Source organism: Aricia agestis, chromosome 4, assembly GCF_905147365.1.
Source record: "Aricia agestis chromosome 4, ilAriAges1.1, whole genome shotgun sequence".
Lineage (NCBI taxonomy): Eukaryota > Metazoa > Arthropoda > Insecta > Lepidoptera > Lycaenidae > Aricia > Aricia agestis.
In genome coordinates, this window is record NC_056409.1 from 17,792,445 (window position 1) to 17,818,441 (window position 25,997).

General features: G+C 38.0%; 1 protein-coding gene and 1 long non-coding RNA gene across 3 annotated transcripts; one reads left to right on the forward strand and one right to left on the reverse strand.

Moving 5' to 3' along the window:
- Nucleotides 1–2,465: 2,465 nt before the first annotated feature.
- LOC121726273 (scaffold protein salvador) lies at nt 2,466–22,704 on the reverse strand. 2 transcript variants are annotated; one of them, XM_042113549.1, is made up of 10 exons: nt 22,554–22,704; nt 22,295–22,463; nt 21,443–21,524; nt 21,186–21,296; nt 12,800–12,929; nt 4,097–4,201; nt 3,773–3,950; nt 3,469–3,605; nt 3,224–3,356; nt 2,466–2,588 (listed from the first exon to the last, which is right to left on the reverse strand). In XM_042113549.1, exons 1-10 carry the CDS (start codon nt 22,636–22,638, stop codon nt 2,519–2,521), a joined length of 1,200 nt encoding a protein of 399 aa, XP_041969483.1. In that variant the 5' UTR covers nt 22,639–22,704; the 3' UTR covers nt 2,466–2,518. The 2 variants fall into 2 exon arrangements, with proteins under 2 accessions (XP_041969483.1, XP_041969484.1); XM_042113550.1 differs by lacking the exon at nt 21,186–21,296.
- LOC121726274 lies at nt 2,509–3,395 on the forward strand. Its single transcript, XR_006035512.1, has 2 exons — nt 2,509–2,632; nt 3,187–3,395. It is a non-coding gene; the product is annotated as an uncharacterized LOC121726274 (long non-coding RNA).
- Nucleotides 22,705–25,997: the final 3,293 nt, after the last annotated feature.

The following is a 25,997-nucleotide window of genomic DNA, read 5'->3' on the forward strand; positions in this document are numbered from 1 at the left end:
TACAATTACAAAAGTCAATTGTTATCGATACCTGCTCTATAGTCCGCCGCTTCCTTAATTCATCTTCATCATTCCCTACAACTCATACCAATTAAACTTCTTTCACACTACATGAACAGGATACTTGGCTAGCGCTCGTACCTGTTTCATTCTACCGGTGAAAGCCGAGACAAAACTCTTTCAAATAATAATAATAATATAAATTTTAAGGTGTTAGATATTTTTTAGTGTTAGATATGTTTCGGATCAGAAATTTCGGACAATGTGCGGCTGGGCTTAATCGGCATAGTCTCTTCTAACAACTATTATATCTGACTTAAATAAATATTAAATAAGTTATTATTTATGTAATTAATTATTATTATTTTGATATTAAATATTTCTTGTTAATGCGGTGTTGCAATAGTTAGTAAAATGAAAACTCGTATATCCAATACGTGACCTATAATATTATGTTAAATATTTTTTAAATTTACAAAACAATATTATGGTTATAACTGATTATTTTTGTGTGTGTTTTTGTGCCTACTTCAAAATTTCTTGCCAGAAAATAATGAATCATAAAAGTGGGACCAATCGCCAGATAATAAATGTTAAAAATTCATATCTGGTCATTGGGCCCACTGGGCCTAAAAACCTTGGGACGAAACACCAGAGTACTCATCCGATCGACGTCATCTGACACATAATGTCAGATGCCTGCCGGAACGCACTCTGCTCATAAGTCATATATTTTGTATCTGACGTCACGTCCGGTCCGGTTGAGTTGTCAGATGCCGTCTATCGGATGGCAGAAATTTTTAATTGCGTTCCAGCGGGCGTCTGACATTATGTGTCAGATGACTCAGATGACGTCGATCGGATGTCAGTTCAAATGTTTCTGACGGATCGCGCTCTCTCTTACATTTTGTACTGAGCCGAGTGAGCTCGAACTCGCCGGAAGGAAATTTCGGATAGTGTGCGGTGTGGCGGTCCGGCCGACGTTCCAATGTTTCGTATCAGAAATTTCGGACAATGTGCGGCCGGGCTTAGTCACCCGTGTAAATCGAGCACCTTTAAAGCTGCGCGTGCACTGGATCGGAATCGGAGCGTACGGATTTGTTGCTTTGTATTGATTTGTATGGTACTGCATGCACTGGATCGGCATTTCTGCGCCTGAGACCGGAACGTCATCCGCAGCCGCGTCTATGGGTCAATTTATATATTTAGTGCAGAGTCAAAGCGCATCGAAACAAAGTATCAAAACTGAACATAGCAAATCCAACCTTAACTCCAAAGCCTTAACGCACACATTTCATATATACATTAATAACTAAATTGCCGATGCGGAATCCGAATGCAGTGGACGCACCCCATCGGCATTTCGTAAATGACGCTCCGGCCTCCGATTCCGATGCAGTGGACGCGCAGCTTAATACTTAAAAAAAAAAGTCAAATAATTGTCAGCTGTCAAAAATATTAATTCTAACCTAACTTTTATATTCGTGTAAGAAATCTAACAAAAATAAACGTAGTTCAACGTAGTTTTTAATAGAAAGGAGAATCATTATGATACACAAATGGTGGCATAAATTCATTCGCTCAAGAACTAAGCCAATTCCTGAAGATGTTGCTATAAAATGGAAGCGACGCCTTAGTTACGCTTATGGTTTTACTGCTTGGAATGCGTTTGGTTTGGTTTTATATAATGTTTATCAAGGGAAGGCGGATTGGGCTCACTATTATGGCCTTAAATCCGACGAAGAAAAAGGGGTATCACCTGGTATGATTAGAAATAACCACTTTTGTACAGTGTTTACATAACGCATAATTTAATTATTAATTTCCAATTCTTTTCAGGATTGGCTTGGGCTAATACATTAGGCATTAAAAATGCAAAGGTATATAGAATATCAGGATTCACTAAAGTGGACGAGTATGATATAATTGATGGAAAAGAAGTTAGAAAAGAAAAAAATGTTGAAGACCAAGAAGAATTAAGTGAATAATGGTTTTATAGTGTGATATTTTAAATTTATTTCATAGTTTATAATTACAGCTGTTGTATAAAATCTATTGATCTATCAATTTCTAAACAAAGATTTATAACTTTACATGATACACTTATAAAAAATAGAATACATTACATTTCAATTAAATAAAAAAATAGACGTTTAAAGCTTATGAAAGACAAATTTTAACATCTTGAGGCTGGTTTTATATGTGTCCACACAAACACACTTTGTTTACTACACCGCGAGATCACATTCAATGGTATAATATAATGATTTATTTCAATAGTGGGACAGTTGCGCTGTCATTTACATACAATTGTCTGTGATCTCGCTGTGTAGCCGCCAAACCGCGTGTTCGGGCGGATACATATAAATCCAGCCTTAAACAGCACCAATTCAATGTGACACAATTTAAAATAGACACCAAACATTCATATCGTATTATATAAATAAGGCACAAAAAATGTTATAAAAAGATCACACTTAATTATTAAATCACAGTTTAACAAGGCCAAATTTGTAAATCAGTAGTTTGGATGAGCAATGCACGAATTTGCATGCCTCCTTCTTTCCAGCTCTTGAAGTAAAGCAGATCTGTAAAAGCACAAATGATTAAAATATTTACAATTCCCTCATAGGTCCAGGCGCGATCCGAAGGGAGGGGTCACGGGGGACATGACCCCCCCAAAATCTGGGACAAACGGATAAATCTCAAAATCTTGCCAAATTATAGAAGGAAATTTCTAGCTACCCCATGGCAGCAACATATATTTTTTTAGTGTAGTGACTAAACTGTACTCGGCGAAACGAGGCGGTAGCGGTCATTGCTTCATATTCAGTTCACATCGGTCATTGAGTATGCAAAATACCATATTGTCCTTAGACTAGGAACATCTGACACTTCATTGTCAATCGCGGTTTCTACATATAGAAAATGGCAAGTTTTTTGACAGGGAGACAATGACCTCTACTGTTTGACAAGGCTGTTGAAAATGAACGTGGCCAGAAAAGGAACTAACGCTTCTATCAATACAAAAACGTCATTTTTGACAGTTCTCCTTTACCAGCAGCGCTTTGACTGACATTGACACATTCAATTAAAGCCTTGTCGAACTGTACTGTCTAATGTCTTCCCCCTCCCCCCCGCTACTGACCCCATCCAAAATTTTAGGCTGCGATCGCGCCTGCATAGGTCTAAAAACAGCAGGGTGTTATAAAAATTTGGTTACCTGTACTGTTCATATCTCATTACAATCAATTGCAACTCTTGCTTATAGAGCCGAGTAAGCATATCAGAGTAGCAGTCTAGCTCACTCAAACGAAACATATTCCATCTCAATTTATGGTCTAGCTCTTGATCAGCTAAAATATAATGATATTTAATTAGAAGGAAATTATTATTCTTTGACAAATTACTACTTAGAATATTGTCCTGACCCATAATAATTGCTATAACTTATGGAAATGACCTTACCTTTAGAATAAACAATGAGCCAATGGGGAATCTCCTCCAAGAGATATGGAGGCACAAGTGTAGGCACCAGTGGGCTCACTAGGTAACACCCTCCCACTAAACAAGGATGAGCATAAGTTGTTTGATGAGTTATTTCACTGAAACAATATAGACTTTTACTTGCATTCAAGCATTTATATTACTTACATAATATTCTAAATGTACAGTTGTTGTACAGGTAATGATTTAATTGATTTTCAAAGAAAACAAAATTATTATCATCATAATATTATATAGAGTGGAACTGCAAACACAGGGGACATACTTAAAATAGTAGACTCCATGTTGCGGCGTGGAGACTCGTTGCCAGGGTCGCGGTACGCTCTCCAGGGGGTGGGTCCAGTGCGTGGTCTGCGTGTTGTGATCCATGTAGTAGCGGCGGCCGCGTAACGTGCGGTCAGCCGACCAACCCGGTGGCAGGGGCAACTCACACTCCTCAGAACCTGTACATATTCATATTTCCAGTTGTGACTTTAAAACGTGGCATCATTCATAAATATTGCCATTGAAATAATATTTTTTCATTCATTGTTAAACTTTTTAAAATATAAATGTTCTCAAACTCTGTTGATAAAAGAATTATGTTTACCTTGATTAGCAGGCATAATGCTACCACTGTGACCCTTATAAGTGATCGCTGGAGTGTTGACATAGTTAGAATATATAGGAGAAGACTGACTACCACTGGCATAAGCTGAAATTTAAAAAATATATAATTAGTATGTAATAAAGTATTTCATGTCAAACGGCTGTCACTAAGTCAACACTGTGAATCCAAAGCTCACGATTTACTGATAAATTTTTGTGTGTTAAAGTGCACAGTTGTAGTGAAAAGTGTTTGCGATTTAAAGATTTTCGATCTAACTGTAGTGGCAGTGTATAAAATCAGAAATCCGTGCAAGATTTAAGCAATAATCGAACAATAAAAGTGCTGATCTGACAGTTTATCAAAATAATCTCTAATGCGGGCGCCAGACATGTGATCAAATACGCAAATTCGCCAAGTGTTGCACTGACATTTGCCTATTTGTGCAAAGTTATTGTTGGCATTTTCCTATTTGTGCAAAGTTTGCTCAAACTTTGAAGCCCATGTCTGGCGCCGGCTTAAGGCGGGCGCCAGACATGTGATCAAATACGCAAATTCGCCAAGTGTGGCACTGACATTTGCCTATTTGTGCAAAGTTATTGCTGGCATTTTCCTATTTGTGCAAAGTTTGCTCAAACTTTGAAGCCCATGTTTGGCGCCGGCTTCAGACTTCCTCCACTCCAAAAATAAACAAGGAATTGGCCATAGACAATTCAGTGTTTCCATATTGAAATTGGGGCTACCATATCTAAATAAATAATAAAAATCTGAGTTGCTACACCAAAACTTGGGTTGCCATACCATAATTTAACTTAAAATAGAAATCACTGCAGATAATTCAAGATGAACACAGTTCCTGTTTCAAGTGTAATAATAAAGTGGACGATAAAGTACCTCGGGTATCCTGTAAGGGCTGCAAACGCTATATTTGCCATAAATGTAGTGGACTGTCGGCAACTGAACTCCGTGTATTTGGTCTGCAATCTTTTAAGTTGTCTTATCTATGCGATGACTGTGAGGTTGGCCTTAGACAGGTGCCTGAGTTACGTAGATTGATTATGGAGCTCCAAAAACAAGTTGAAGAACTTAAGGCAACTCAAACAACTCCAATAAACTTGGATAGTGTGATTAATGAGATCCAAGAGAGGGAGAAGCGAAGCCGAAATATTATTGTGCACGGAATCCCAGAGTCAAGAGCAACTACTTCAGAGGAACGTATATGCTCCGACAAAGATAAAATTTCGGAAGCATTTAATACATTACCTTTTCCTGCACCTGAGATGGTCTCGCTTATCCGGCTCGCCAAGCCAAATAGTAGCGATGAACCAAGACCGCTGAAAATTGTTCTCAATAGTAAATATGCTGCAATAAATATTTTGAAGAACAAGAATAAGATGTCGAAACCTGTAAACATCTTCTCTGACTTGACACCATACCAAAGGGACCAACTGAAGAGACTGCGCGAAGAGCTGTCCTCCAGAATAGATGATGGTGAAAAAGACCTAACCATAAAATATTTTAATAATGTTCCAAAAATATTCCAACTCACAAAAAACTAGCTTCACCAAGGCTCCTCGAATTTCTAATTTTATATACGAACCTGGCTTCCCTAATGGCAAAATTCGATTTGTTTCTTGTTGAAGTAAAAATTCATAAACCTGCCTTTATGATTACTGAAACTCGTCTAAATGATAAAATAAGTGATGGCCTTATTACGATTCCTGGATATTTGACCTACAGATTGGATAGACGAAATAGAGGAGGGGGTGGTGTGATAATATATGCAGCCGACGAGATAAATAACATTAAAGTTATGACTAAAGAAAATAACAAGTACATGGACCCTCGAGTCGAAGCTTTATGGATTGATGTCGAATTTAAGAAGACTCAAATATTATTGGGTTGCGTATACCGTCCCCCTTCCAGCTCTGATCATTATGACGCCGTTCTATATGATATTATCGAGAGAGCTTCATTTGAAAATACGACAATTATTGCAGGCGACTTCAACTTACCCAATATTAAGTGGCCACTTACGAGGGCTGCTATTTATTGTTACGGTACATGGTATACGGACACGTGGTGCGCAAGTACATACTCGAACCTTCTAAAAAGGTCCAATGTTTGTTTACGTGTTTACCCTTTATTTGTTAGCGTGTTTGAATTTAGACCTTATGACTGAGTCCATAAGGTCTAAATTAAATTCAACTTACTGCACTTATCGCAAGGACGGCAGTTTTATTATGGCACATGCCCGAGCCTCCTAGAAATTTCCCACGGTTGTTTACTTGTTTACGTGAATCGGGAAATTTCTGGAATTCGTCTCGCCATATAAAAAGAGCCGCAGGCAGGCCCGGCAAGTTAGTTCGGTTCGAGCGATCATCAAGGCGATTTCGGAGTGAACACAAGTGATCAATAGTGAGTGAACCAGTGAAACCTGCGACTTGGCTACGACCTAGGACAGTGATAGTGCTTAGTGATTGGACCTAGTGATAAGTGTTGTGACCTAGTGTTTAGTGCAGTGTTAATAAAGTCTTCAAGAGAGTCACCAGGTCTTTCTCTCCAAATCCTCGAACCCTAGCACGTAACAACTGGTGTCAGAAGTGCGATTTGGAGATGCCATTGACTCCGAGAGAGGACTTCAAGGGGAGTGTCAGGACAAGGGCGCAGCGAGCTGCTGCCATTGACTCCGAGAGAGGAGTTGCGGAGGCCACACCCACTGGGGACCAAGCTCCGCCCACTGAGGGACAGGCCCCACCTACTGGGCCCTCCCACATGGCTCCGCCCACTGGCCCCGCCCACCAGGATCCGCCCACTTTGCATGAAGCCACGCCCACTGGCTCCGCCCACCGGGACACGCCCACTGGCCACGCCCCTCTGGCTCCGCCCACTTTGGACATGGCCACGCCCACTGGCTCCGCCCACCAGGCCACGCCCACTCAGGCCACGCCCACTGGCCCCGCCCACCAGGCCCCACCCGTAGCTCCTACAGCCCCCCAAGTGGCCCTTCATTTAGAAAGTTTAATTGAATTAATGGAGCTGCAAAGGGCTGAAATCAGAGCGATTCGAGAGGCACAAGACCGCAAGTTCGGCGCTTTGCAGGAGTCACAAGACCGCAAGCTCGGCGCTTTGCAGGAGTCACAAGACCGCAAGCTCGGCGCTTTGCAGGAGTCACAAGACCGCAAGCTCGGCGCTTTGCAGGAGTCACAAGACCGCAAGCTCGGCGCTTTGCAGGAGTCACAAGACCGCAAGCTCGGCGCTTTGCAGGAGTCTCAAGAGCAACAAAAGGACCTCCAAGAGAAAGCGCTTCTGGCCATAAAGGATGTCAGTGACACGGTGACTAAGCTTCGTAAAGATGTCGACGTAATGAAAGAACGAGTTACTGGGTTAGAGACGGTTGTGGAAAATTTGAAAACCGGATTCACAGAACTACAGAAGAGAGTAGTGCGCCTAGAAACTACGGGAGTTGCGGTGTCTAGTGGAGTCACTGGTGTGGCGCAAGGACCAAGAGTAAAGGTGCCACCGTACGACGGCACTACTTCTTGGAACGCTTATCGTCGGCAATTTCAGACTGTTGCTACCGCAAACGGATGGACGGAGGAGCAATGCTTGACCGCTCTCACTGTTGCACTCAGAGGGCAAGCTGTGTCGGTTTTGGAGGCACTGCCACATACGGGAAATGGTTTCCAAGACCTGATGGAGGCACTGGAATCCAGATACGGGGAGCGACACCTGGAGCACGTGTTCCGTGCCCAACTGCGTGACAGAGTCCAACGTTCAGGAGAAGGACTTCAACAATGGGCGTTGGAAATTGAAAAACTCGTCAGGAAGGCATATCCAGGAGCCGACACCAAGATGGTCGACACAAATATTGTTCAAGGATTTGTCGACGGAATCAAACACTTGGAGGTCAGGGCTGCAGTAAGACTTGGTCACCATACCTCGCTAAAGGAAGCATTAGCGCATGCTTTGGAAGTCGAGGCTGTGCGCCATGACATACGGCAGACCCATAAGATCCACAAGGTCTCTGAAGAAGTCAAGGAAGTTAAGGCTTCTACGAGGAAAAGACTTGAAGCCATGTGCTATAAGTGTGGTGAGAGGGGCCATCTTCAGCTAAACTGTCCGCAGAAGAAGACCCAGATGGCAAGGATAAAAAGGATCGAGGAACAAATGGAGGAGTTGAAGAAGCAAGCGGTTTCGTCCCCTACCCGGAGTCATGGGGAACGAATAGAATCCAGAACTAAGGGGCGAGTACTGGATGACGCGGAGAAAGCCCCGGTAACTGTTACCTCCCAGGCACGGAGCGGAACAAAGAGAACAAGTAATTTGGGGCACATGGAGAATGAAGCTATGAGAAAGGCTCAAGAAAAAGATGACGACCTTCGGCACATCATCACATGGAAGAAACGGGGTGACATAAAACCAATCTGGAGTGAGGTTGCACCCACTGGCGCTGTCACTAAGGCGTACTGGGAGCAATGGGACAGTCTGATACTTCAGGACGGACTACTCTACCGGAAATGGCAGAAGGCTAACGGCAGAGAGTTCTATTTTCAGATAATTGTCCCAAGGGCAAGAGTACCAGATGTTCTCCGCGAGATACATGAGGGCGTATCAGGGAGTCATCTAGGCGTCAAGAGGATGCTAAGGAAAGTGCGAGAACGATTCTTCTGGTTGCATTGGAGAGATGATGTGCAGGATTGGTGCCACAGATGTATTACTTGCGCTGCTGTAAAGGGACCACAGACCAGGAGTAGTCGTAGGAACAGCGTGGCGCGTTACCATGGCAGTAACAATGATGCTCGGGACGAACATCTCTAAGAGGGGAGTAGTGTTACGGTACATGGTATACGGACACGTGGTGCGCAAGTACATACTCGAACCTTCTAAAAAGGTCCAATGTTTGTTTACGTGTTTACCCTTTATTTGTTAGCGTGTTTGAATTTAGACCTTATGACTGAGTCCATAAGGTCTAAATTAAATTCAACTTACTGCACTTATCGCAAGGACGGCAGTTTTATTATGGCACATGCCCGAGCCTCCTAGAAATTTCCCACGGTTGTTTACTTGTTTACGTGAATCGGGAAATTTCTGGAATTCGTCTCGCCATATAAAAAGAGCCGCAGGCAGGCCCGGCAAGTTAGTTCGGTTCGAGCGATCATCAAGGCGATTTCGGAGTGAACACAAGTGATCAATAGTGAGTGAACCAGTGAAACCTGCGACTTGGCTACGACCTAGGACAGTGATAGTGCTTAGTGATTGGACCTAGTGATAAGTGTTGTGACCTAGTGTTTAGTGCAGTGTTAATAAAGTCTTCAAGAGAGTCACCAGGTCTTTCTCTCCAAATCCTCGAACCCTAGCACGTAACATTATGTATCCGGAACTGGCCACTTACAAGAACAATATTTAAAAAGTAATTACAACATTTGAAAATAGAACTCTTTGGTTGAAGAATACATTTTGTTTCATGTGACTGTCAATTATTTTTCCATTGTGGCGTCATTTTGAAAATTGCGTGTCTTCATTTGCCATGGATTTAACGCGTGAACATTTTCGTGCAATGATTTACTACGATTTTCGGCGTGGGCTAAATCAACAACAGTGCTTTATTCAACTCACCGCAACTTTTGGAGATGAAGCACCATCAAAAACCACTGTTTATCACTGGTACAGTGAGTTTAATCGTGGGCGGTCTATGCTCACGGATGAAAATAAAGAAGGTCGCCCAAAAACAGCTGTTGTCCCACAAAATATAGATTGCTGACAAAATATAGCTGTGCGGGAACTAATAATGCGTGATCGTCATGTTACATATCGCGAGATAGAGGCGTCCTTAGGCATAAGTATGACGAGCATACATAAGATATTACACGAACATTTGGCTGTAAAAAAAATATGTTCGCGTTGGATTCCGCACAACTTGACAATCGATCAAAAACGGGCTCGTGTCGATTGGTGCAAAAAAATGATAAAAAAATACAACCGTGGTACGTCAAAAGCCGTTTATAATATCTACACAGGTGATGAATCTTGGATCTATGCATATGACCCCGAAACTAAACAACAGTCAACGGTGTGGGTGTTCCAAGATGAGCCGAAACCAACAAAAGTTACTCGTGCAAAAAGTACTTTGAAGCAAATGGTCGCCTGTTTTTTTTTGGAATTAATGGACATGTGGCTACAGTGCCATTAGAGAATCGTAAAACGGTTAATTCTGAATGGTATACGACCATTTGTTTACCAGAAGTCTTTGAAGAAATAAGAAAGGACAACCGACAACGCAGAATCATATTACATCACGACAATGCTAGCTGTCACACCTCAGCTGAAACAACTCAGTTTTTGGAGGGTCAAAAGATCGAATTGACTGGTCATCCGCCGTACAGCCCTGATTTGGCACCTAACGATTTCTTTTTATTTCCATACGCGAAGAACAAATTACGTGGTCAACGTTTTTCGAGCCGCGAAGAGGCTGTTGATGCGTTCAAAATGCACGTTTTGGAGATACCTCAATCAGAATGGAAAAAGTGCTATGAAAATTGGTTCCAGCGTATGCAAAAGTGTGTCGATCATCGCGGCGAATATTTTGAAAAGCAATAAAACCATATTAAATGATATATGTTTGTTTCTTTTTTTAATTCCGGATACATAAATAGCAGCCCTCGTAATCCTACAACATACAAACTTGACAAACACAGTGAATTATATCTTGATATGTACACAAACTAAAGTCTAAGTCAGTTAGTTACCCAAATTACTCGGAAAAGGAACAATAAAGAGTCGTTGCTCGACTTGGTTCTATGTAATGATGAGACACTGATTAATACTTTGGAATACCATCCGCCTATAGGCAAAAGTGACCATGTAGTCATAACGGCGTCTGTACAAGTTGTTGGCTCTGAAACGATTAAAACTTCAAAGGAACTCAAGTATGATTTCCAAAATGCTGAGTATGATGATATTAATAAGTACCTGTCCGAAAACTTGAAATCAAACTCTCCCAATCCCATTGATGCATGGTGCGATTTAAAGAACATTATTATTTCTTCTGTTAAAAAATTCATTCCTACGAAACGAAAGATGGAAAATAAAAAATTATACAAACCGTGGATAAATAAACATATATTAGACTTAACTAAAGAAAAGAAAAAACTATGGCGTCTGTATAGACTAGAAAAATCTGACATTACATACCAGAATTACAGAGCTATTAATAATGCGATTGTAAAAGAATCAAGAGCCAGGAGGAAGAACTTTGAATCTAATATTATAAATACAGGACCAAAGGCTGTCCATGGTTACATAACAGCACAGATGAGCTCCAAAATAAAAATTCCCTCTGTCCTTAAAAATAACTCTGGTGGACTCCTGGATGATCCAGAACTTATAGCCAAAACATTTGCTGATCAATTTGAGCGCTGTTTTGTTTTGGAACCCCCCCCCCCCTTGCCTGATGTTAACCTTCCTAGAACTACAAACTCATTCGAAGGTTTTCTTATTACTAATGATATGGTCAAGAAAACGTTACTCTCGTTTGATATCTCAACTGCATCTGGACCAGATGACATTCCAAGTATATTGCTAAATAAATGTTCGGACGTTTTATCTGACTGCTAAGCAAATATTATGAACTCGTCTCTAGAAACAGGGTGTGTACCTGACGACTGGAAGTTGGCTTCTGTTGTACCTATATATAAAAAAGGTGATAAATTAATGGCTTCAAACTATAGACCCATAAGTCTTACAAGTATTGTTTGTAAATGTATGGAAAAAATAATAGCTCAAAAACTGAGAGACTTTAATCAAAGATAATACTATTCCTAACGAACAACATGGTTTTATGTCTGGACGCTCGGTGACTACCAATCTTCTTATTTGTTTTAATAAATGGGTCACGGCTTATGATAGTGGCTGCCCAACAGATGTAATTTATCTTGACTTTGAAAAAGCATTCGACCGTGTCCCTCTGCAACGCCTTTTAAAGAAGCTGGAACACTTTGGGATAAGAGGAAAAATGTTGTCGTGGATCAAAGACTTCTTAACAAATAGAAAATTCAGAGTACGGATTGGAAATAAATTGTCTGCACCACGCTTAGTGCTGAGCGGTGTACCTCAAGGCTCCGTTCTCGGACCACTTCTCTTTATACTTTATGTGGTAGACCTAAGAGGTGCAGTTATAATGTATTTCTCCATGTTTGCTGACGATACGAAGATTTTTGCCAATCCCGATACACACTACCAAGCATTACAAAATGATTTGAATTCTACAATGTCATGGATAGAACAATGGTTACTCAGTCTTAATGTTTCAAAATGTAATGTATTACACATAGGAAGAAAAATCCCCATAGGACATACTTTCTTGGAGAATTTGTTCGTCTTAAATGAAAACAATCATTTCGGGGACATCCACTGAAGCTATGGAGAATACCACATAAGAGCAATCCCCTAAAACACTTCTTACCCAATAGAGTAGTTTCTGAGTGGAACAAGCTGCCTGAAAATGTAATAATGGCACCTACAGTAAATTCTCTAAAGAACAGACTGGACAAACTTTAAATCGTATGATACACAAGCATCAGCTTATAAGCTGCTCGTGTGCTTATTGATATAATAATAATAAATAATAATAATGTCATACAGTCAATACATTTTAATCAGCAATAATCCTAGAGACCACAGAGAACAGTGACTTGTAATACTTACAGTCTGTAGTGTGTAGTCGTACTGAATGCGGGGATGGTGGGTATGCTCGGGTTGCAAGACTTAAATTGGAAGACATTCTAGGTATGCTTGATTCCCGGGAGCTGTAGTGCTGCTGTTTCTGTTGCTGTACCTATTTTGTTACATAAAATAATCTTAGAGCTTGTAAAATATAGTGCTACAAAGGTTCTAGAGACGCTATCTCCAACCCGTGGCACGCGGCCCGCCGGGACTTTACTTGTGGCCCGCGTGATGTTAAACAATTTTGAAATTCACCCGTTTGTGGCCCGCATGAAAAAAAAGGTTGGGGACCACTATTCTAGAGGGTTTCATTGGATAGGCACATTTTAATCTTGGGCTGCAACCAAAATTATTTAGGGGTAATAAAATAATGTAATTTAAAATTAAGTAGCTATTAAATAATGAAAAAAAAACAACCAGGATCTGATGGCAAATTTGGATTGCAGATTTTCAAAAAATATCCTTGGATCATTGGATAAATTTTTACATTTGCTTGTTTCTCAGTTCACACAAAGAATCAGCCGCTACAAGGAAAAAAAGGATCGAAATGTTTTATTCCAATAACCCCAGTAGTGCTAATCAATTTTTTTTTCTCACTTTTTGCCATCAGATTCTGGCAATCTATTGGGATTTGGGGGCTACCGCGTGTGAATTTTCCGCTAGAGGCGCTAGTGTCGCGTGAGGTTCAAAAGCGTCTACTTTGTACTAGTTTTAGCAGTCTTATTTTTTATTTATACAACTAGATGTCCCGCGCGGCTTCGCCCGCGTAAATTAGGAATTTTACGGAAACCGTAATTTTCCCATAAAAAATAGCTTATGTCCCTACTCCCTGCACTTGGTCTACTCTATATCTGTGCCAAATATTGCCATAAAAATTGCTCCAGTAGTTCATAATTTCTAATATTTCCTCCGTTTTTCCCACATTTTCCTGAGTTTCTTCGGTCGTATTAGTTTTAGCGTGATAATATATAGCCTGTAGTCTTACCCGATAAATGAGCTATGTAACACTGAAATAAGTTTTTAAATCGGATCGTAGTTCCTGAGATTAACGAGTTCAAGCAAACATACTCTTCAGGTTTATAATATTAGGTAGGTATAGATTTTTTTAATTATCTCTTGACAAACTCGATCTAAAAGACTAGGAAAAGTACCAATAACAGGGTCATTATATAGGCTCGTAAGTCATAACCATGGGACGATGCATGGTATAATATGGTAGTGATGATGATGATGATGATGAATGTAATTTGCATAGTAGCATATGCTTTCCGTTCTTAAAACAACGCTGAAACTCCCAAACTTGCATCTATAAAGAATCAGGAGTTCTCTCAGCACCTTCCGAACCACGGTATACCAGGTATACCTCGGTGCAAAATCTTACTTGTTGGTAGCATATGCTTAGAATACTTCTCACGAAACCGAAGTCACCATAATATGTTTCCCTATAAATTTTGAGGAGTTCCCTCGATTACTTATGGATCCTTCATCAGATCACCACTTTTGTGAATATAGGACCAAATTGGAATGATACCCTATAAACCAAAAGAAAAATTTTGAAAATCGGTTAACAAACGGCGGAGTAATCGTTGAACATAAGAAAACGAACAAAACACCTTTCCCATTTTGAAAGTCGGTTAAAATTGTAATAGGCTACAATTTTAACCGACTTTCAAAATGGGGGAGGTGTTATGTTCGTTTTCTTATGTTCAACGATTACTCCGCCGTTTGTTACCCGATTTTCAAATTTTTTCTTTTGGTAATCCATACTAATATTATAAATGCGAAAGTATCTCTGTCTGTCTGTCTGTCTTGCTTTCACGCCAAAACTACTGAACCGATTGCAATGAAATTTTGTACACAGTTATTCTAGAGTCTGAGAAAGGACATAGGCTACATTTTGATGTGGGAAAATATCTTATTTCCATGAAAATATCGATGAAAATGAATTCGCATTGCGCGTGGCCAGCGCTCATCCCGGGGGTCCTGGGTTCGAGTCCCGCAGGCGGAACAAAAAGTTTTCAATGTTCCTGGGTCTTGGATGTGTATTAAAATATAATTTCAAAAATCCTAAACATATTTTATGTATAATATTATAAAAAATCCAGAAATATATCGACGCAATGAACATTTTAGTTCTAATACGATTCAACAGATGGCGTTTTATTTTTTACTTTATTGTAACATAGAACTAATCATACTTATTAGTTAGTATGTTTTTGTTTATAGTTTTTAATACGTTAGAATATTATGTTTAATAATATAATCACTTGGTATAATAATAATCAATCTATCTTATCTTATAGAACTCCTACTGCATTTCTAATCCATACTATCCATACTAATATTATAAATGCGAAAGTATCTCTGTCTGTCTGTCTGTCTTGCTTTCACGCCAAAACTACTGAACCGATTGCAATGAAATTTTGTATACAGTTATTCTAGAGTCTGAGAAAGGACATAGGCTACATTTTGATGTGGGAAAATATCTTATTTCCATGAAAATTTCGATGAAAATGAATTCGCATTGCGCGTGGCCAGCGCTCATCCCGGGGGTCCTGGGTTCGAGTCCCGCAGGCGGAACAAAAAGTTTTCAATGTTCCTGGGTCTTGGATGTGTATTAAAATAAAATTTCAAAAATCTTAAACATAATTATTTTATGTATAATATTATAAAAAATCTAGAAATATATCGATGCAATGAACATTTTAGTTCTAATACGATTCAACAGATGGCGTTTTATTTTTTACTTTATTGTAACATAGAACTAATCATACTTATTAGTTAGTATGTTTTTGTTTATAGTTTTTAATACGTTAGAATATTATGTTTAATAATATAATCACTTGGTATAATAATAATCAATCTATCTTATCTTATAGAACTCCTACTGCATTTCTAATATATGTGACAAGTTGACAACAGAAGGCGCTCTAAAATAAAGGAGTTCGAGTGTACCGTGTTGGCCTATATTCCATCCAGAAAATATATCAATGCAATCAACATTTTAATTCTAATATATGAAAACAGATGGCGTTTTATTTTTTACTGCATTATTGTAACAGAACTAATCATACTTACTTTATTATATATTATTGTTTTTATTCATAACTAGCTGTTGCCCGCGACATCGTCTGCGTGGACTTTAGTTTATAGCGCGCGGTGTCAACAAAATTTGTTTCAAATTTAAAAACTTTTTAAAACCCTGGTAAGTGGTACCCCTCTTAGGGCCGCGCTACACCGGAATGGCAGCGCTGAAAGTGCTCGCCTCGCATGGCAGCGCCATTCCGGTGTAGCGCGGCCCTTAATTAATCAAAATACCCAAAAACAGCTGTGCAGTGTGCACATAATCTATACTAATATTATAAATGCGAAAGTATCTCTGTCTGTCTGTCTGTCTGTCAGTCTCGCTTTCACGCCAAACGCCAAAAGTATCTCTGTCTGTCTGTCTGTCTGTCTGTCTGTCTCGCTTTCACGCCAAACGCCAAAACTTCCGAACCGATTGTAATGAAATTTTGTATACAGATAGTCTAAAGCCTGAGAAAGGACATAGGCTACTTTTTTACTGGAAAAAAGGGTTGTAAGGGGGTAAAAATGCGTAAATTTGTTCAAATTAAGTTAGTTCCAACAATTCATAATAGATGGCGCCGTGCGTCTTCTACATCGCGCTTACATTTAAGTTTCGATTTTTTTCGATTGTTATATCTATTCTACGGTATTAAATAACTCAGTACTTTATCTGTGCAGTGACGTAACCTTAAATCTATCAATGATAAATAGTTTATGGGTAAAGTTGTGTAATTAGAGGGCTAAATAAGCTTTAAAATTTGGCATAAAATATAGTTTAATATAAAAAAATGAAATACTTATTGTGTGCACACTGCACAGCTGTATTGATTTAAGGGGTACCAGGGTTTTTTTATAAAAGCTTTTGACACCAATTTTGTTGACATCGCGCGCTATAAACTGAAGTCCACGCGGACGAAGTCGCGGGCAACAGCTAGTATACTATATAGGGTATCATCCCAGTTTGGTATTATATTCACAAAAGTGGTGATCTGATGAAGGATCTATAAGTAATCGATGGTTTTTAATACGTTAGAATATTATCTATACTAATATTATAAATGCGAAAGTATCTCTGTCTGTCTGTCTGTCTGTCTCGCTTTCACGCCAAAACTACTGAACCGATAGTAATGAAATTTTGTACACAGATAGTCTAAAGCCTGAGAAAGGACATAGACTACTTTTTAACTGGAAAAAGGGGTTGTAAGGGGGTGAAAATGCGTAAATTTGGTCAAATTAACTTAGTTCCAAAAACTTAAAACAGATGGCGCCAAGAGTCCCCTAGATCGCGCTATTGCTTGCACATACGTATTTCTATAAGAGGTGGTACCATATTAAGCTAGATTTTTCGATTCTTTCGATTGTTATACACGTTATTAACTAATAACTCACCTACCAACTTAGACATCAAATTCAAAAACAACAGCGCCAAAACTACTGAACCGATTGTAATGAAATTTTGTACACAGATAGTCTAAAGCTTGAGAAAGGACATAGGCTACTTTTTAACTGGAAAAAGGGGTTGTAAGGGGGTGAAAATGCGTAAATTTGGTTAAATTAACTTAGTTCCAAAAAACTCAAAACAGATGGCGCCAAGAGTCCCCTAGATCGCGCTATTGCTTGCTCATGCGTATTTCTATAAGAGGTGGTACCATGTTGAGGTAGGTTTTACGATTCTTTCGATTGTTATACACGTTAATATTAACTAACTAGCTGTTGCCCGCGACTTCGTCCGCGTGGACTTTAGTTTATAGCGCGCGGTGTCAACAAAATTTGTGTCAAATTTAAAAACTTTTTAAAACCCTGGTAAGTGGTACCCCTCTTAGGGCCGCGTTACACCGGAATGGCAGCGCTGAAAGTGCTCGCCTCGCCGCTGCCATTCCGGTGTAGCGCGGCCCTTAATTAATCAAAATACCCAAAAACAGCTGTGCAGTGTGCACATAATCTATACTAATATTATAAATGCGAAAGTATCTTTGTCTGTCTGTCTGTCTGTCTGTCTGTCAGTCTCGCTTTCACGCCAAACGCCAAAAGTATATCTGTCTGTCTGTCTGTCTGTCAGTCTCGCTTTCACGCCAAACGCCAAAACTACCGAACCGATGGTAATGAAATTTTGTATACAGATAGTCTAAAGCCTGAGAAAGGACATAGGCTACTTTTTTTACTGGAAAAAAGGGTTGTAAGGGGGTGAAAATGCGTAAATTTGTTCAAATTAAGTTAGTTCCAACAATTCATAATAGATGGCGCCGTGCGTCTTCTACATCGCGCTGACGCTTGCTCAAAAGTCTTCCTATAAGACGTGGTATCATCTTACATTTAAGTTTCGATTTTTTTCGATTGTTATATCTATTCTACGGTATTAAATAACTCAGTACTTTATCTGTGCAGTGACGTAACCTTAAATCTATCAATGATAAATAGTTTATGGGTAAAGTTGTGTAATCGGAGGGCTAAATAAGCTTTAAAATTTGGCATAAAATATAAAGTTTAATATAAAAAATAAAGTTTAATATAAAAAAATGAAATACTTATTGTGTGCACACTGCACAGCTGTATTGATTTAAGGGGTACCAGGGTTTTTTTATAAAAGCTTTTGACACCAATTTTGTTGACATCGCGCGCTATAAAGTACTATAAACTGAAGTCCACGCGGACGAAGTCGCGGGCAACAGCTAGTTCTTTATAAATACGAGTTTGGGAGTTTCGGCGTTGTTTTATGAACGGAAAGCATATGCTACTATGCAAATTACATTCATCGTCATCATCATCACTACCATATTATACCATGCATCGTCCCATGATTATGAGCCTATTATGACCCTGTTATTGGTACTTTTCATAGTCTTTTAGATAGAGACTAGAGTTTGTCAAGCGATAATTGAAAAAAATTATACTTAATATTATAAACCTGAAGAGTATGTTTGCTTGAACGCGCTAATCTCCAGGAAATACAGGTCCGATTTAAAACTTATTTCAGTGTAAGGGGGGTATTACATTATCATTTATATTGGATCATTTCTATGATCATATATAGGATCCAATATATATGATCATTTGATCATATCTGCATATTACATTATCATATTTCATTGATCCTATTTGACGTCATATGTGGTTTCAATAGCCAATGGAGAGAGCTAACGCTGACAGGTATTGACGTCAGGATTACTAGATCTCAGAGAATTCGATTTGTCAAAAGACATCGTCATTTTTAATATGGCGTGTTTTTTGTTATTTCAGCAAGATTATCCAAGTATATAATTAGAAAAATAATTACATTACATTATTTGAAACATATTAACGAACAAGATATTAAAAACTCTTTTTATATTAAATAACTGGTAATACCTATTTCTATGACCGTATTGGATAAATGAGTTATCTAAGGGGGATATGAGATTATCATATATATTGGATCCGATATCATTGAGTCAATGATATCGGATCCAATATATATGATAATCTAATATCCCCCTTAGATAACTCATTTATCGAGGCGATTAAGGCTATATATTATCACGCTAAGACTAATACGACCGAAGAGACTCAGGAAAATGTGGGAAAATCGGGGGAAATATTAGAAAGGGTTTATCTCACGAACTACTGGAGCAATTTTTATAGCAATATCTGGCACAGATATAGAGTAGACCACGTGAAGGGAGTATACATAGCTATTTTTATGGCAAAATGTACGGTTTCTGTAAAATTCCTAACTTACGCGGGCGAAGCCGCGCGGGACATCTAGTTAATCTGATAAATATGAACAATTGAAGAAAGGTCAAAGAAATATTTCAATAAGGGGGATATTAGATTATCATATATTATATTGGATCCGAGATCATTGAGTCAATTATATTGGATAATGTAATTTAGACATATGATTCATTTCTTCCTTGATCATAGATTTTTGACATTTGCTGAGAGATTGGATCCAATACGGTCGTAGAAATAGGTGTTGCCAGTTATTTAATATAAAAAAGAGTTTTTAATTTCTTGTTCGTTAATAAGTTTCAAATAATGTACTTAATGTAATTATTTTTCTAATTATATACTTGGATAATCTTGCTGAAATAACAAAAAACAAGCCATATTAAAAATGACTATGTCTTTTGACAAATCGAATTCTCTGAGATCTAGTAACCCTGACGTCAATACCTGTCAGCGTTAGCGCTCTCCATTGGCTATTGAAACCACATATTATGACGTAAAATAGGGTCAATGAAATATGATAATGTAATATGCAGATATTATGATCAAATGATCATAATATAAATTATATTGGATACTATATATAATCATAAAAATGATCCAATATAAATGATAATATAATACCCCCCTAAGGTAATTTAAGACTTCAAAATACAAAAAAAAGATTAAAAAAATACACAAACATAGCAAATAAACCAATTTGTTACAAAGAAACCACATACTACACAGAAATAAACACAAGTTACTATGCTTAAGTTGTAAAAAAATCCTGACCAGCTCCTGCACTATAATCGAATGTAAAACTATTATAAAATAAAAGGTTGGGTTACTAAAATTTAATTATAACTATAAAAAAGTTTGCTTTTAGTGGCTATAGTAATTAAAAGAAGATTATTTTATTTTCTAAAAAGTAGAAGGTGACAATCTTGATTTCGTCAGAAAGGGTACCTCTTACGCGATAGAAAGAGAGTGCACATGTAGGTAAATATAATTGTAGGTACCTAGCACTGCGCGGTCGGAATTTGAACTTTATAGTATCGTAGCATCAGTCGTTATTTCTTTAAACGGGTTTTGCGAGTGGGAATTCTGTTGGTACTACTAATATATATTCTGTGCCGATGATAAGAAACGTGTCGAATGTCCATTATCAAGGCCAACGTTTCTATTTGAATTTCTACAGCTCAATACGGCACTTTTAGGCATTTAGGCATTTTTAAAATTCCGATTGACGTCCGATTCCGATAGCCGACTAAAGAAAAGACTTCCGAAAGACGAGCTTTGCTCGTCGTTTGGGAACGCGATATGGCACGCGAAGTACATAGTACATACACATGCGGTATCTATCTTGCTCTGTCTGTGGGTAGCCCCATTAAACTTAGCATTTGACATTTGTAACAAAAAGATACAACATATTAAAATAAATAAATTTTATAAAGGCCACTAATAAAGTCCTGGTAAAAGCCACAGGCCAAGTAAAGCTGCTATAACTAAATAATTTCAGGCAATGTTGCAGACAATCTCTTGTCAATTGCTAATAATATCTAACATTTTTTATTCACAGGATTGCATGTCTTCTATCTGAATACAAAAGAGTTACCTGTTGTTGATTCTGGTAGATAGGATCTTCAGCTTGAGTATGTCTGTAATAACGATGGCTAGTTTGGCGGCTAAATGAGTCATCTAACTCATGCAGTGTTGAGTGTGAGGCCTGTAGTTTTTAAATTATTGGTTAAGTGTATTATTGAGATAGCATTGGATGTAATATAATATACTTAAAAATAAAGTATTAGTGGGTCTTATTTAACCAATTTAAATTACTAAATAAACTTCAATATAACACACAATAACACTTACCAAATTTGCATCCAAATTATACTGAGAATTGAAATTGTTTGAGGAACTATTTAGGTCATTTGACATTGATAGACATGCAAACCTGTAAGTTCATAAAAATTAGGTTACCAAAATATAGAGTCTAAATTAAAACAGTCTTAACCTCAAGTGTTGTTAATAGTCTTGTTCAACCTTTATTACAATATGTAACCCCGCTGATATAAAAAAATATTTTTAACCCTTTGCTTTTTTATCATGTATGTGTGTTTATGAATATAATATAACCTTTTGTTAATATTCCCCCCAAGACCGACAGGTTGAAAAGCACTGGTTTAACAAAATCATACAAACTTTAGAATTCCACAATACAAAGTTTGTGAGTTGTCTTTTGGTTTAGACCAGAGCAGGGGTCAGTTTCGCTTGGGGTTCATTTTAAGAAAAGAAATGACCTTCGCGGTCCACACATTTTGTAAATTTATTTACATATCAATGAGAAAAATGTCAATTTTGTTGCTTGTTTGGAATGAAATTGGTGCAAGCTATTAACATTAAATCCTGGTGATGTTCATCAGTAAGTCGAGACTGAAATTAATTTTTAAGGAAGTTCTTCCAAATTGCTTGGTCAGCACACAATGGGTCGGCGGCCCGAATGCGGACCGCGGTCCGCCGTTTCGTGATGGAAGTTCTTCTTCAAAATTGCTTGGTCAGCACACAATGGGTCGTCGGTCCAAATGCGGACCGCGGTCCGCCATTTCGTGACCCCTGGTTTAGACTATAGTAATATATTAAAAGAATTTAAAAACACAACATAATGAGCAAGCGATAAAATTATAGTGCTAATAAAAGAAAGTATGTCATAATAATTTTCATTACCTTTGGGCAAGATTGGGAACAGATTCACTAGGTGTATATTTGCCAGCGTGACCACCAATGGTCTGCGCTTTACCAAACTTCTTTTCGATGTTTTGGGAGGCTCCATCGCTGTTGCCAAATGGCTGGCTCCGGGGTCGCTTATTATTTCCAGTAGTCCATACATTAATAACTATAATAAAATAAGAACAATTAAGGTACTTCAAACATCTTGTTAGATCAGTATACAGTTTTGGAAATGACTATCATTTTAAAAACCAACTAGGTAAATCCGGTGGAGTGTCTTTCTTTATGTACTTCCCGACAACTCCTTCGTTTGTAGCCTTTTGTCCCTTTCTAGAAATCATCTTTATGCTACGAGAACGACAAGTTTTTAATTATTCACGTTCAATGATAAATTATAAAATATTCGAAGAACAAAACCAAAATAAAAGTTAAAAATAATTACATTTTACAAGAATTTTGTGATGGTAAAATGTTAAATGTCAAGAGTCAAGACTCAAGTGTCAACTGTCAACCGAGTTTTTTTTTTTCTCCTGCAACGGTAGCACTGACCTCCATTATACAATGTATAATGGAGATCAGTGAACGGTAGTCATGGTCATTTTATTTCCACAATCAATTATTTCATGTGCGGCCGCAAACAATTAACAAAGACCAATGATGAAAAACTCAAAGCAGATATTATATTATGTTACTACCATAAACTTATAATATACTGTCGTATAGACCACCTGACAACCCGAAAATGCGTGACCATTTTTGATCTGACAATGTGTGCGTGTGCTAGTGATGTATATTTTACTATCGATAGTATAGTATTTTGCTATCGATAGTTTAGTCCGTTCGAGTTATTTTACCTGAGTTTCTATAAGAAATAAATAATATGCAACTTTGACAGATTTTGTATTTCAAATAAGGTATCATAAATTTTAATTGGCAAAAAGGTGACGATTGAAAAGTAGATACACATTTTCGTTTGGAATGATTTTTCAATCGTCATTCGTCGGATATGTTATGACTTATGACATGAGGTTCTTATAGGGGTAAATAATATACACATAGAGTCTGGCTAGCGAAAGATGAGACTGGAAAAAGGCGGCAAATTCAAAAAATCAACGTTTAACAACCATGTCTATAGCCGGAATTATAGCTTTGATCTACGAACTACGATTTACGAATAATAAAAACTAAGAAACCTTATTATTCGTAGTTCGTAGATCAAAGCTATAATTCCGGCTATAGACATGGTTGTTAAACGTCGATTTTTTTAATTTGCCGCCTTTTTCCAGTCTCATCTTTCGCTAGCCAGACTCTATACTTATTTATTACTCAGGTAAAATCTATCTGGTAAATCAGCCCTTACATTGCTGCATTGAAAGTAAACGTTGAAAGTAAACAACACACATAGTATATTATATTTTATTCTTAAATTAAATACATATATCATTAAATATCATAATACTTTTGGGAGTGCCTCCGCTGCCGGCGCCGCGCCGGCTCCCAAAAATATCAGTAATGGGAACTACGGTAAGCATACTGCCGGCAGCCGAGATATAAAACAACGACTGCTGGCGCTTGGACTCAAAATGGGAGCCGGTGATAATGCGTAAAGCGCTAGGTTCCAGTACCGATACACAAATTTGAAAAAGAAATTATAATTATAATCTCAATTTATATATTCGACTTGTAAAGGTGAAGGTTTGGTACCTATTTGTTCGGCTGTGGATATTTTAGTTTTTTGTGATGCATTTTCTTAGCTTAGCTCTACCTTAGCTATCTTTTTTCAGCTACCAAAAAGTAAGATTTTGCACCACAGCTACAGTTATAAACTCCGTGGTATACTTCCGAAGGTACTGAACAGAACTTCAGATTCCTTATACATGTTAGAGAGTTTCAGCGTTGTTTAAAGAAGCAAAGATATTGTCTTTAAATGCTACTATGCAGATCACATTTATCAGCATCTTCATCATCACCACCATTAACCCATCCAAGATTCAAGTCCCATAAGCGCACCGGTGATCGCGACATCAATAGAATACAATAGCATTTCTGAGAATCCCCGATCGAAGGATTCAAATAATTATGCATCCTTACAATTATTATGACCTTATTATTTGTACTTTTCACAGTCATTTAGCTCAAGTCTGATGTTTTTGATCATTATCCTGTTTGCCAAGCGATGTTTGCCGAATAGGCGCCGGCAGCCTATTCGGCAAACATCGCGTGACTTCGGCAAACTTCGGAGTTCGGAAAACGGCGCCGGCAGCCATTTTGGCAACCGGCGCCGACAGCGGAGGCACTCCCTAATACTTTTTACACAAGTTATTATTGTCTATACTAATATTATAAAGCGGAAGAGTTTGTTTGTTTGTTTGTTTGAACGCGCTCATCTCAGGAACTACTGGTCCGATTCGAAAAATTATTTCAGTGTTAGTTAGCCCATTTATCGAGGAAGGCTATAAGCTATATTTTATCACGCTAAGACTAATAGGAGCGAAGAAATAGAGGAAAATGTGGAAAAAATCTATACTAATATTATAAAGCGGAACAGTTTGTTTGTTTGAACGCGCTAATCTCAGGAACTTCTGATCCAATTTGAAAAATTATTTCAGTGATAGATAGCTTATTTATCGAAAAAGGCTATAGGTTTTATTTTATTACGCTAAGACTAATAGGAGCGAAGAAATAGAGGAAAATGTGGAAAAAACGGGGAGAAATTATTTAAAAGGGCTTATTTGAACGTGCTAATCTCAGGAACTACTGGTCCGATTTGAAAAATTCTTTCAGTGTTAGATAGCCCATTTATTGAAAAAGGTTATAGGCTATATTTTTTTACGCTAAGACTAATAGGAGTGAAGAAATAGAGGAAAATGTGGAAAAAACGGGAAAAATTATATGAAATTGCTTATTATATTAAGAACTACTGGAGCAATTTTTATGTTATTTGGCAAACATGAAGAATAGACCACGTGAAGGGATATAGGCTATTTTTTGCGGAAAAATGTTTTGCAAATGGTTGCGTGAAATTCCTAAATTACGCGGGTGAAGCCGCGCGCAACATCTAAATATTATAAGGAAGGTCAATTCTGTATATTGAATATTTTTGTACAATAATACTTGGGACGTGGTCTACTATGCTAACGCGGACGAAGTCGCGGGCAACAGCTAGTTATATATAATAGTATTTGTTGAAAATAACATACGATTTATATAATAAATTGCAAATACCGAAAGGGCATAAAAACGATTGACGACTTTTGACGATCTGTCAAATAAAAGTTGTTACAATTTTAATTAGACTGCCTCTCTCTTTTCATCTTGTTATAATTCCATAAAGGATTTTCTTCTCTCTCGCACTCTTTTTTGGTCTATGCATTATAAGTTTATGGTTACTACTTACTACCTACCGCGCGCGTTTTGAAGATTCAAATACCTACGGCCCAATGGAGAATGTTACTAGGTATCCCAAATTGCTTGAAATTTTGTCACAGTAAAGCCTGTGTGTATACAAATACACTAGTTTTTGTTGCAGTCAAAAATACCTAGTAGTTTTGATTTTATAGGGATTCAAAGTTTCTAAAAATATCGATTCCCGCTAATTACAGTCCCGCGACGCGCGGGCCCCATACAATAAACGTGATTTTTTGCTCTATCTCAACAACGGCAACAGTTAGGCACTTGAAATTTTCACCAAGGTCTTAAT